The sequence below is a fragment of the Talpa occidentalis genome, unplaced genomic scaffold, assembly GCF_014898055.3.
Source record: "Talpa occidentalis isolate TD23 unplaced genomic scaffold, MPIMG_talOcc4v2.1, whole genome shotgun sequence".
In the NCBI taxonomy this organism is placed as follows: domain Eukaryota; kingdom Metazoa; phylum Chordata; class Mammalia; order Eulipotyphla; family Talpidae; genus Talpa; species Talpa occidentalis.
In genome coordinates this window covers 13,366,934-13,378,692 of record NW_026555331.1, presented here as the reverse complement: position 1 = coordinate 13,378,692, position 11,759 = coordinate 13,366,934, and the positions used below count along the sequence as shown (strand labels likewise).

Genomic DNA, 11,759 nt, shown 5'->3' with positions numbered 1-11,759 from the left:
ACTATATTCACACAAGAAAGCAACCAACGGTTTTGTAAGTTCCACTTATACTAATAAGCCAGGCTAGTGTTAGCCCAGGAATCAGTGAGTGAACAGGTAGGCACTTGTACTGACACAGTATTGTAACATCAGTTAGAATTTACTGAGTGTATAGTATATTTGAAGAGATAGGGACATTTAGAAGGGGATCAGGAAACTTTAGTAAATCCCCAAATATCACAATTGTAACTACTTCAGATTCTAAGGCTTACAGCTAAAATGACTTAAAAAGCTTTTACAGTGATGATTTCTTCCTCAGCTTCTATCAGTTGAGAAACACTTGCACTAACCAGAACACTAGTGGAATCAGCTGTGGAGTCACTTTGCCTTATTTTAACTGACAGGGTGGATGGACTCCTTTGAATTGAGGCTCAAGATTTTTCCCTGTAATTTACCCCCTGCTTCTATTTTCTGGCTAAAAACTCAGTTTTTTAGATCTGGCCTTTTTAATAGCAGCTGGCTTTCTGTGGGGCCATTTTCACTGAGAGCTAAGTCGTCTACCTCAGGCAGTTACTGTTACCTTGCTACAAATGGAAACTAAGCTATTACTGAGCTGTGAATGTGGGATGACCATGGACGCACTAGCTAATTTCCCATGTACCAGCCTCACCAGAGGGTGAGATTTCCCTTTCCTTACATGCCTGGCAACAATCTACTTTTAAAATTCTACCTGGGCCTCATCCAGATGGGCCTCCTTCCCTCTCCTGACCAGGTGCTTTTAAAATCCCTTCAGTATTTTAGGATTTGAGATCTCTGACAAAAGAAATGTCATAAAATCAGAAAATTAAGGAAATTGAGAAGTCATTTAGGCCTGACTTCACCGAAGATGCCAACAGGTTGTTAGGACAAAGTGTGGTGGCAGAACCGGGATTTACACTGCCTCGGAACCTGCTTTCCTTGCCACTTGATGGCACGTTTCACATTCTAGTTTGTAATGACTCTGCATGTCCTCTCCCCTCCAGAGGAGGTCGTGGCTATCACCTGGGGCCTTGATTGTGTTACATGGATGGGGCTAAAACATCTTGTTCTTATCCAAGAGACAAATAGAATGGCAGCTCTCTTTTTGGGGTAATTTTCATGCAGAAGTGATTTAGGATTTGGAGGTGGGGGAGGGAAAAGCTAATGGCCAAGCCATTTGCGGGGGTGGGGCGGGGAGGTCTTACAGGGCTAACATTGTGCTTGTGCACCACCACCCATTGCTGAGAAAGCAGCAGCTATAATTAGGGAGTTCGGCGAAGGGATCCTGGGAAACCCCCAAAATATCTGGGCTCAGAAGTGGTTGCTCAACCTCAGGCACCACAGAACTGGTTCACGTTCCATGGATTCCATGTCCCTACATGTGCTGAGTGCCATTACCATGTACCTGCCAGCCTGTCGGGGTGTGTCCATCGGGCCTGCCAGCTTCCTCTCTTCCTAACAAGGTGTTTTGCAAGGTGAAAGGATGAATAATTTGTGAATCACAAGCAGAAGCACAACTCTGGGTACTGGCAATACTATTTTACTGAAAATCTGGAGTTGCACAAATAGTTCTTTAGAACAAAAAAGTGGGTTTATACATAAAAATTACATTCAGCATTTATAAGAGGGAGTACAAAAATGGTTCTGCTTCTACATGATATAAATTGCATATAATACCATGATTTAAACAATGTTAACTAGTGCGGGGAGGTACATCTTACTCAGGATGTCTGATGTTTCCCACAATAAAGGGGAAAATGCAGTTCTATGAGCAGTTGGGATTCTTTTCATCTCAATTCATTTTGGTAAGAGTGGGAAGATTTAAGGATCATCCTTTCATCGAAGAAGCAGAAGTCAAAAAACATTACAGGACTGTTCTGAACTCATCAAAAATGAAATTAGGCACATGTGCTTCAGCAACCTAAAATAAATCAAACAGGGCAAATTATTCACAAAGTTACAATACAGAGCAAATCCAAAATTTTCTGGGTAAGGACACGAGGCTAGCCTTTGGAGCAAAGCAAATCACCACAAAGCGCAGGACTGAAGGGGTGAGATGCTCCTTGAACAGCCACCTTTGCTTTCTGCTTCTGGTGCCCTCAGATTGGGGTTGCTAACACCTGGGGGTGCTCTCCTGGCCCCTTGACTCTGGAGCTCCCAGGCTTCCAACTGAGGAAGGACATGATGTCAGGCAAGGCTAGAGGGGAAGGCCTTGGAAGGCAGGCACGTATTCCTTAACCATTCCTGGGGGGAACCCTGGGAAGGGTGGAGTGGGGTGCACGGGGTGGAATGTACAACTACATGATCTCTACGTGCTGAAAATTGGCATTTTTTTAAAAGCAGTGTTAAATTTTTTCCTGATTATAATGATTTACTACGCATTAGAAGAAATTAGCAAATGCAGAAGAGTATAAAGAAAAAATATCTAATTTCAATCCCTTAGGGGAAATTAAAACTGCTAATTATTTTATATTGAATTCCTCCAGTTACACACACGCGCGCGCTCACACACACACACACACACACACACACCCTCAAAAACAGGGTCACATGGTCTTGTGTCCTTTACCTTTGCTAAATCTTACGAACACCCTGGCATGTATATCTTGGTGAACTTTTGCACATATAGCTGACAGGTAAATTCCGAGCAGTGGAAATGCTGGAGTCCAGCACAGGTAAAAGTTCTTCTGCATCAATCAAGCCAAACTGCCTTTGACAATGGACAGGCAGTTTACAAGTCCACTGACAGGCATGAGGCCCATTTTCCAAAGGCTTCCAAGCACTGGGGCCCAATACCTGACTTTACCAGTCTTGTGGGTGGAAACTGCCATTACTGTTATTTAAACTGTTCTTGGAACATCTTTGCAAATGTTTCTTGGCCAGTGATACCTCAGGCCTGCTCTAACTTCCTCAGTCATTTTACAAAAGGTCACTGATACTCTTAACTACTGCTTACCCTCCTGGGTAGCTTTGTGTACCGAACATAATCCTCCAGGAACAGAAGGGCACCCACAACATCTGCAGGCATTTCAGGTATCTTCTGGCTGCAACAGAGAAGAGTCTAGATCAATGAACCACTTTGCTCATAGTAGCCCCTCAGTCAAAAACCTGAAGACTTTATAAATGGCAGATTATGAAATTAAGTCAAAGAAGTGACAAACCTACAGAACATCCTCTTGATTCTTGAGTCATTCTCACTCCTATATCTTCAGAACAGAACCCAGAGGACAAAATCTAAGCCGTCCCGAGATTCTTAAGGCCTCCTCAATACGGCCTCTGGGTCTGCCTAGAGTCTTCTCCCTCCACCCACTCAGGACCTCGTGACTCCACTGCCAGGTCCCTGATAAAGCCACATGTTCCCACCTCGCGTCGCTGCAGCTACATTTGCTCTCCACATTTCTTTGAAAGCAAATTTCCGGTGATCGTTCCAGTCCCAGTTTGGACGCTTCCTACAACGTCTCCCTCTCCAGGCACATGGCCTTTTCTCAGGCTCTCAGCCAGGCGTCCGGGGTTCTGAGATGCCACGTCTGTCCCTTCCCATGGGCCTTATAATGTTGTGATGATTACACTTTCATTCTTCAGAATCCCCATGCCCTGAGCAATTTTCTGTTTTTCAATTGTTCAAAAATCTGCTGTTTGAAGTAAGCTGATCACATCTTACAAAAACATCCAGAGTTGTTTGTTCAAACCATTAACAGAAACGGGGACGAACTGGCCCGATGGAGGCTCATGGGAAGAAGATGCCAGAATTTAAGAAGAAAGCAAAAGCACTAAGAACCACTGGTCTGCAAGGGAAGTGGAAAACCTTGCCCTGTAATCTGAGCCACTTTGCACCCCCCAGAGTGGAGGAGGGTAACCCCCTCTGTTCTCAGGGGTGGGTGTGGCTACATTTGGAATCTTGATACAAGTTTGGGAAACAGCATTTGAACATGGTCAATGACAAACCAGGGTCCCCAGAAGTAGTCACCAAAGGGTGAGCAGCCCCCAAACCCCAGCATGTCAGGAATAGGTGGAAGGGGTTTATTTAGAGAGAGAGAAGACTTAGGGTAATCGCTGACATGATCAATTTGCAGGGATGTAGCAAAGAAGGGAGCCTGCATTCATTCTGTCCCTTTCAAAGGGAAAAAGGGCCCAATGAACGTTTTCAGGGGTGCGGTGTAATTTTCCAGCCATTGCAATCAGGAGCTTTCTAATCGGGAAAAGGACAACTCCGGGGTACACCTGAGGCCTTGATTGTGCTAATGCAGGAGGCGCTTGGGAGCGTGGGCACGGGGCACGCATGAGTGGGCACACCTGAGCCTGGCGGCCGAGGCTATAAGGGCAGCATCACCCAGAGATGGTTGCGGGAGAGAATGGCTACGGCGAGGTGGCTACGGCGGGAGGGCAACGATAGGACAAGTGACTACAGAGAGGCAGGACCACGAGACGATGCAGAGAGAGCCCGAAGAAAGAGCAAAAAGATTTGCTGGGGGCTGGGAGGCCTGCCAGCCTCCTGGTTCCCCAGCCCCTCTGCCTGCCCTGTGCCTGCCTGCCTCAGAATGACTTTCCGGGGACACGTGACAGCCAATCATGCCTTGTGGGAGATAAAGTAAGTGGCTTCTGAAATCACATCTGATCAGCCGTGCCTTGTGAGGGAGGCCTTGGAAGGTCCTTCTCGTGAGTCAGTGTGTAAGTAACACCGGAAAAAGTGACCAGATGGTCATCTTCCAAATTTTGAGCATTAAACATGACAATTTATTTAGCCAGATGGACCCTTTGGGGAAGTATGGAGGGAGGCGCAGGATCCAGCACCTCCTGCAAACAACTTCTTTTCCCTATCCCAGAAAAGTCGCATTTGGGTACCAAAAAGAATGAAAGGTTTATAAGGTGTGTGTCAAACAGCAGCTGTGTATCATGAACGCCGGGCACTGGGCTGTGCCCAGGGTGTGATGCTGATGGGCTCCCTGACTCGCAGGGGAGGGTGTGGAGCCATCAGTCCCTGGGCGGCGGCCCCCCTGAGCCTGGGCTCACAGGCCCGAGTGCTGCACCAGCACCAGCCCGGCACAGGAGTAGGAGCAGGTCTGCACTTCTTCCCCCAGGGGGTCACCAGGTGGCCGCTACTCAGAGTCATGGATTATTCTTGGAAAATCACCGTGAGTGCAGTCCTGGGGCTCACCCCACCCCGCCCCCAGGCTAAGGACTGCAGACCTTACACTGCCACAGAGCAGGAGCTGTGCCCCGATCCACTTCACAGAGCAGGCGTGCAGCCCGCTCCCAGGTCTAGAAGGACACAGGGAGTCGGCCTCCAAGGCTTCCAGTCTATTCAGTAACACGAACCCAGGTATTCCCGGTTGGCCTCCGTACCTCGTACACTGCTCCACTGTGGAGCGGATAAACTGGCCGATCAGCGCCAGGAACTGCTCCGTGTACCGGGAGTGGAACTGCTTCAGCAGGGTGAGCAGGCCCAGGACGAGGGGCGGCCAATCCACGGGGTCGGCAGGCTTCCGGCAGACCATTCCTGCAAGGAAGGGAATGTTACAGGCGACGTAGCCCGGTGACCTGCTTGTCGTTGGTGCGGTTTATTCTGGTGGCCGAGCAATCCGTACAAAGAACTGCTTGGTTGGATACTAATCTATGGGCATTACCTGTTGGAAACAAGGTCATACAGTACCTAGGTTTTTGTTGTACTGGAGTTTTGGCAACTGGGCGATCAAAAATAGAAAGTTGACAATTGGAAAGTAGGGTAATCGCTTTGTTGTTATGTAGATCTGCAAAAAGAAAGAAAAATATGTTGGCTTTTTCCCATTGCATGATACCCAGCAAACATTTTTCAAATGGAAGTCTTTCAACCTAAAATGAGGATGGTTCCATTAATGTGCTGCCTGTAGAGTTGCTGTTGTTGTTGATGTTGTTTTAAAGATTTATTTATCCAAGAACTGGGGTACTGGTCAGAGATGGGACCAGAGACAGAGCGGGGAACAGAACAGGCAGACTGACTGAAATACACTGCTGAGGGGAGCAGTGGGCGAGACAGGAAAGGTCTGCTGCGCCATGTGGATCACCTCCCTGGCTGGCTATTGAATGTGTGTGCTGCAGTGGCTGCAGACAGCTTCACAGTGCTGAGACTTAACCCCTTGTGCGCCAGGAGGGAGGCCTGCAGAGTTTTATTTAAACCACTCTGTGCAACATAAATCACTACGGTATAACAATTTGTCCTTCTGGGAAGGGAACAATTTGCTTAGAGAGTAGCAGCTACCTTCTGAATCCTCTTAATGTCACTAACAGGGAAGGTGATGAGCACGAACTGGAGGGAAAAGGAAAACAGGCAAGATGCAAACCCAGGGAAGGGTGGAGGGAAGCAAAGACAAAAAGGCAGAAAGAAAGATGGCAAAGTTTTAGTTGCTATTAAGGTTAATACTCTTTTTCAAAAGCCAGGGAGCCACAGACATTTCAGAATTTTGCATTTTATATTATTTTAGAAAGGTAAAAGAGGATCTTGGGTAACACCCTATAATTAAAGTTACTAGTATTTCTGCATCAAAATAGGAACCATCACAGGAGAATAGGCAGCTTGCCCCAGTTCAGGACAGATTTTACCATCAAATGAGATCTGGTAACAAGTTATAAAAACTTTCAGTTCTACGAGGTTTTTTTTGTAAATCAGAATCGCAGAAAAGAACTGGCAGCCCGGACTGTGACCACGACCACGGTCAACCGCAGTGGGAAGCTTTGAGCGTGAAGCGTCGAGGCCGCCAGGCAGTCCCAGTTCCAACACCAAACCCCAGACAAACCTAAACTCCTCTGTTACAGACACCACATTTTTCACTTCTTAATGCGCTCTGACAAACAGGGACCACCTGAAATCCCGCAGCCCTGAGTCAGGCAGGGAAGGGGTGTGCGGCTCCTTCATGTGGGCAAGAGGAGCTCCGAAGGGTAGGAGCTGGATAGAATGGAGCCTGGTGGTTCTCAGCACATGACCTGCCAGCTGGGCCCAATCACTTCCCACTGCACCATGGGGAAGCTGAATCAGTGACCTTGTTCAGCGGGTTATGAATGCCAGCTGCCTCCAGGTAGGCTGTGATTTCGTATAAGAGTGTGTTATCTTCTTTGGGGTAAGGAAGTGTTGGGTCCTGATAATGGGCTTCAATATCTGCCAGGAGGGCCCTAGAGGAAGGAAAAGAGGGACAAGCATAAGAGTTTAAGTGAATTTATGCAACAGAAACACAGTGATGAGTCATCTTCTAGGCCCTCAGTTTCCTCACCTGAAAAATGAGGTCTTGATCCTTCTAATTCTCAATTTCCAAGCCAGTGACTGGCTGTAAGTGGAGACTGTATGCTAGAATTCTAATATAGATCCTGAGCTAGAATCACCTAATCTTTTGGCGTTAACCCAAATCAAATGCTATCGCCACTCTGTTTTGAACAGTTTTCCGTGCCTATTTTGTCAAAAGCACTGACTTAATGACCGAGGAGCCGGGATTTTTCAGTAGAAGGCTTGAAATAAGAGTGAGCGGCTGTGGAGGTGAGGATGACTGTATTCTGAGACATGTTCCCAGAGCCAGACAGGTAATCCTGCACTTCTAAACACCCTCAGTAACTGACGATTAGTGTCTCAGTTGCATGGAAAGCAGGTTTGGACCTGATAATTGCTTTCTCAATCTGTGCAAGTGCCCAGCATAATGGGGTGGGGGGAAGCGAGGGAGTAAGAGGAGAAGTAGGGGAAGCAGGAGGGAGAGGGGCTCGTAGGGGGATGGAGGGAAGGAGGGAGCGAAGGAGAAACACTAAGGAAGAGCATGTTGCAGACACACCTGATGGATGAATCCATAAGGGCACCTATAAATTCAGGCATGTTTCCTACCCCACAAGAGCTTCAAAGCACAGGTATTGGAGAGTTGGGGAGGCTGCCTCGTGATGAACAAACCGGGGCTGCAGATGGCCATTTCAAACGCTGGCACTTACTTATTGAGATTCTCCAGAGCAGCTGCCAGATGTTTGGAGTCAAACCGACAAGAGTAATTTAATTCGTTGGCAATCTGCTGTCTTAGAATCTGCATCTGTCCGACCTGTGCACAAGTGAGAGAGAAACAGGTAGACCACAAGGACTTGCAAAGTGAGAGTAAGGAGGCAAACATTAGGGTGACAATGTTCCGTTGGAAAGATCATATCATCCTATAGAAAAACTTAGGGGTTTCGTGGACTAACGCCAAAGCTAAGACCAGCAACATCCCTGATGACTGGACATATCCTAAGTCAATCTGCTTTAAGTCAACACAACACATCAGTCTTAACTTTTTGTGCCAGTAAATGTCTTCTGTTCTATTCTCGGAAAGCTGCTGCTAAGATTAGTAAGGGAGACAGGAGGACTAGGAATGGAAGGCTGTCTTATGCCAGCAAGGTGGAAATGAACACATTTCTCCTGAGTTGTTGGGAACAGAGAAAAGAAAAAAGAGTGGCCTTCTCTAAAAGCAAAGAAAAGGTATTCCCTTGATAATGGCGTGTGTAACAGTTGAAAGTGTTAAATAACCTCACTTGTATTTCTTTTGACTATTATTCTTACTAGATTTATTCTCCTTAGATGACGAAAATAAAAGTCCATCCAAAATAATGCTATTTTTAAATAAGAAATTTTTGTTAATTAAAAAAAAAGTTCTATAAAATTAGACTACAGCAAGGTCAAGAAAATAGTGGCTTCTTCACAGGCTACTCAAAAAATGTCCCTTCAATTCTCTATCTGGCCCATACAACTCCTTGCTTTACTCTAGATACTCTCTCAAGAACTCCCTTGAAAATACCAAGCTAGAGAGGGAAACAAAATCAGTTTGAGATAACTTGTTCTTAATTAAATCATGTTGAATCTTGATCACCAGCATTTTCTCTTTGGTGCTTGCTTTTGCAAACCTTTTATATTCTGTGGTGCTAAGGAGCCTGGGAGGATGATGATAAGCTCTTTCTCCCTATTTATTTGCGTATTTAGAGATCTTTACATTGTCATTCTTTCTCCATGATTTCTCTAGGGTTGCACCAACCAATACAGCAGCCACATGTGGCTATTTATAGAGTCGACTGACTTCTTTTTTTTTAATTTTTTTTTTAAGATTTATTTATTTATTTATACAAGCATTGGGTACAGTCAGAAGCGGCGTGGCAGGAGAGGTCTACGCGCCATGTGGGACCCTCACCCAGTGGCCGGGGATCGAACCGGCGCTGCAGAGGCTGCGGGCAGCTTCGCAACCCAACGCTCAACCACTGCGCCACCGGGAAGGCCCAAGAGTTGGCTGACTCTTGAACAACCTTTCTTAACACTCCGCAGATACCAGGGGGAGAGACAAAAGCCCAGCTCCCACAGCACCTTAGAAGCGGTTAGGGCCTAGATGAACAGAGCTTATAAAATGGACTGAGAGAGGGGACTGCCAATTTCATACTTATCTCATGTGAAAGCCCCTCTGGTCAAAAGCCTTTTCAAAAAGAAACAGTTTTCTTCATGAAAGGCAAATAACAAGCCAGTGAAAAGTATAATCCAGTGCTCAGCAGGCCCAGAAAGCAAGATAAAGAACAAGTTTAGAAATAATGACCAACTATTGTATTCTTTTTTTTTTTTAAAAAGATTTATTCATTTATTTATACAAGCACTGGGTATAGTCAGAAGGGCAGGAGGGTGAGAGAATTCACCAGAGCGGGGAGCAGAGCAGGCAGAAGGACCGAAGTACACTGCTGAGGGGTGCAGCGGGCAGCAGGAGAGGTCTGCGTGCCATGTGGGACCCTCCTCCGGTGGCCGGGGAGCAGCCGGGGATTGAACCGGCACCGCAGAGGCAGCGGGCAGCCTCGCAACCCAGCGCTCAACCGCTGCGCCACCAGGGAGGCCCAACAACTATTGTATTCTTGTTTTGATGACAAAAGAATGGCTTTTTTTTTTTTTTTTTGCACAACAAAGTTATAGGGAAACAATAATTTCAAAAACAGCATCCTCCCCCTCTCCCATAGCATACCTTCATTATAGCCTCGAGATAAGCCGTCCAAATCTTCTGCGTTTTGGCAATGGCGGAAAAATAAATTTTATTCGAATTTGCTGAAAGGTTAAAATAAATTTTCTATTCAGTAAATTCTGAAAGCCTACAGTGCTCTCTCCACCTCAGATTAGTTCCAGAACACTTACCTACAATACCTTTTAGGGGGCTGACAGCGTTCATGAGGGTTTTTAAGGTATCCTGCACAGTTCTGTCTCTAAGGATAATTTTCTGAAACATACTGAGGAAATTCTGAAACAAGAAGGCATGAGCAAAAACCCAAACATAGTGAATAAAATAAATAAATGCCCCAGTTAGCCAAAATGCTAGCAGAACACAGACCTAAATCATTCAGCACATACAATGCTAGGCGTGGGATGAGAGGGACACTGCAACTTCCGGTTCCTGTGAGAAACATCCCCTGTTGGGGGGGAGTTGCTGGTTTCAAAGGGAAGTTATCTTCCCAAGATGAAAATCTCAAAAATAACCTACCCACAAAAAATACGAAGAAATTCGAGTTTATTTTTAGTTCTTAACAACCAAACAGGAATCATACATTTATGCCTGATGTCGTAAGCATGGAGAGCGAAAAAGACAAAGTTAAATGATCCTGGAGGGCTGTCAGTGTTGAGAATAACTGGCATGGCTTCCAGTGAGGTGTTGAAGCCTCTTAGATGCCAGGCTTTCTGGCTAGGCAAATGCCATTTCATATTGCTGGAGCGTTCACTGACTGTGGCTACAGCTTTCTCTAAGCTTGCTATGGCTGAACCAAGATAGAAGGCATCTGTAGATTTCTACAGAAATGATGCTTCCATGAAAGATTTTGAGGCAAGGAGGAAGGCTGGTCTCTTTCAGAGGGCAAAGTGATTTTGGAGCATAAAGAATTTCCTTAGATTGACTTCCAAGGACATTTGTCATTGACCTGTGTTGCTGAACTTACAGAAAACATGAAATTGGGGCTAAGAAATATTTCCTCTTGATAAATAGATAATTAACACCACCACCAACAAAAAAGTTGCTCTCTCAAGGGAGCAGGAGTCACCCACTTACCTGTAACTCCTTGACAATCATAAAGCACAGAAGCCTGTCTAACCCATTCAGCCCGAAGGTCCCCAAGGTAGTCTGGATTTCTGAGAAGAGGCGACTGCTGGTGACTTCTTGATGAGTTTTCATGTCATACCAAGTGTTCAGCTGGTCAATGTGACATGTCATTCTAAAAGAAAGATGACACAAATTCAAAAGCTCAAGGTAGCTCAGAATTCATTTGTGAGAGGTGTGAGAGACAACAGGATTCAGGGCAAATATGGAGGATTCCCTAAGCATACATACCAACACCTGAGAACCATTAAAGTGATGGTTTAAGGGTGTGGTGCAGGAAACAGGCATAATCCTCTATAAAATGAGAGGACAACAGGATTCTCCAAATATGGAGAACAGCAGTTGCATGACTTGTGTTTAAATAACCTCTGCAGCCAGGCACCCATTCTAGCTCATGGTGAGCGCCCAGTAGGCCAGGAAGATAAAATTTAAATTACTTTTTTTTTCTGCCCCATGCTCTATCACTGGTTTGATTAATCCATTTCTACTGTGTTAGAGACATTTTGACAGGACAAGGTTGGTTTGGCTGTCAGGATGGAAGACTTTCCAGCTTTTTCTCTAAATTTCTAAAGATTGGGGCCAAAACAGAATTCTCATCATCTACATTTTGGTAAGAAAGTAATTTTGAAGATTTATTTATTTATTTATTTATTTATTTATACAAGAACCAGGATACAGCTC

General features: G+C 45.6%; 1 protein-coding gene across 2 annotated transcripts in view; it reads right to left on the bottom strand.

The window, feature by feature from the left end:
• Nucleotides 1-1,521: 1,521 nt before the first annotated feature.
• WASHC5 (WASH complex subunit 5) overlaps nucleotides 1,522-11,759 on the bottom strand; it is a 50,057-nt gene continuing 39,819 nt past the window's right edge. For both annotated transcript variants that reach the window (XM_037501858.1, XM_054691986.1), the window contains 9 exons: nucleotides 11,031-11,193; nucleotides 10,130-10,232; nucleotides 9,963-10,042; nucleotides 7,936-8,039; nucleotides 7,011-7,140; nucleotides 5,648-5,744; nucleotides 5,341-5,494; nucleotides 2,954-3,041; nucleotides 1,522-1,918 (listed from right to left, as the gene is read on the bottom strand). In XM_037501858.1, coding sequence (XP_037357755.1) covers nucleotides 1,862-1,918; nucleotides 2,954-3,041; nucleotides 5,341-5,494; nucleotides 5,648-5,744; nucleotides 7,011-7,140; nucleotides 7,936-8,039; nucleotides 9,963-10,042; nucleotides 10,130-10,232; nucleotides 11,031-11,193 — 976 coding nt within the window. In that variant the 3' untranslated portion in view covers nucleotides 1,522-1,861. The remainder of the gene's footprint in view (nucleotides 1,919-2,953; nucleotides 3,042-5,340; nucleotides 5,495-5,647; nucleotides 5,745-7,010; nucleotides 7,141-7,935; nucleotides 8,040-9,962; nucleotides 10,043-10,129; nucleotides 10,233-11,030; nucleotides 11,194-11,759) is intronic.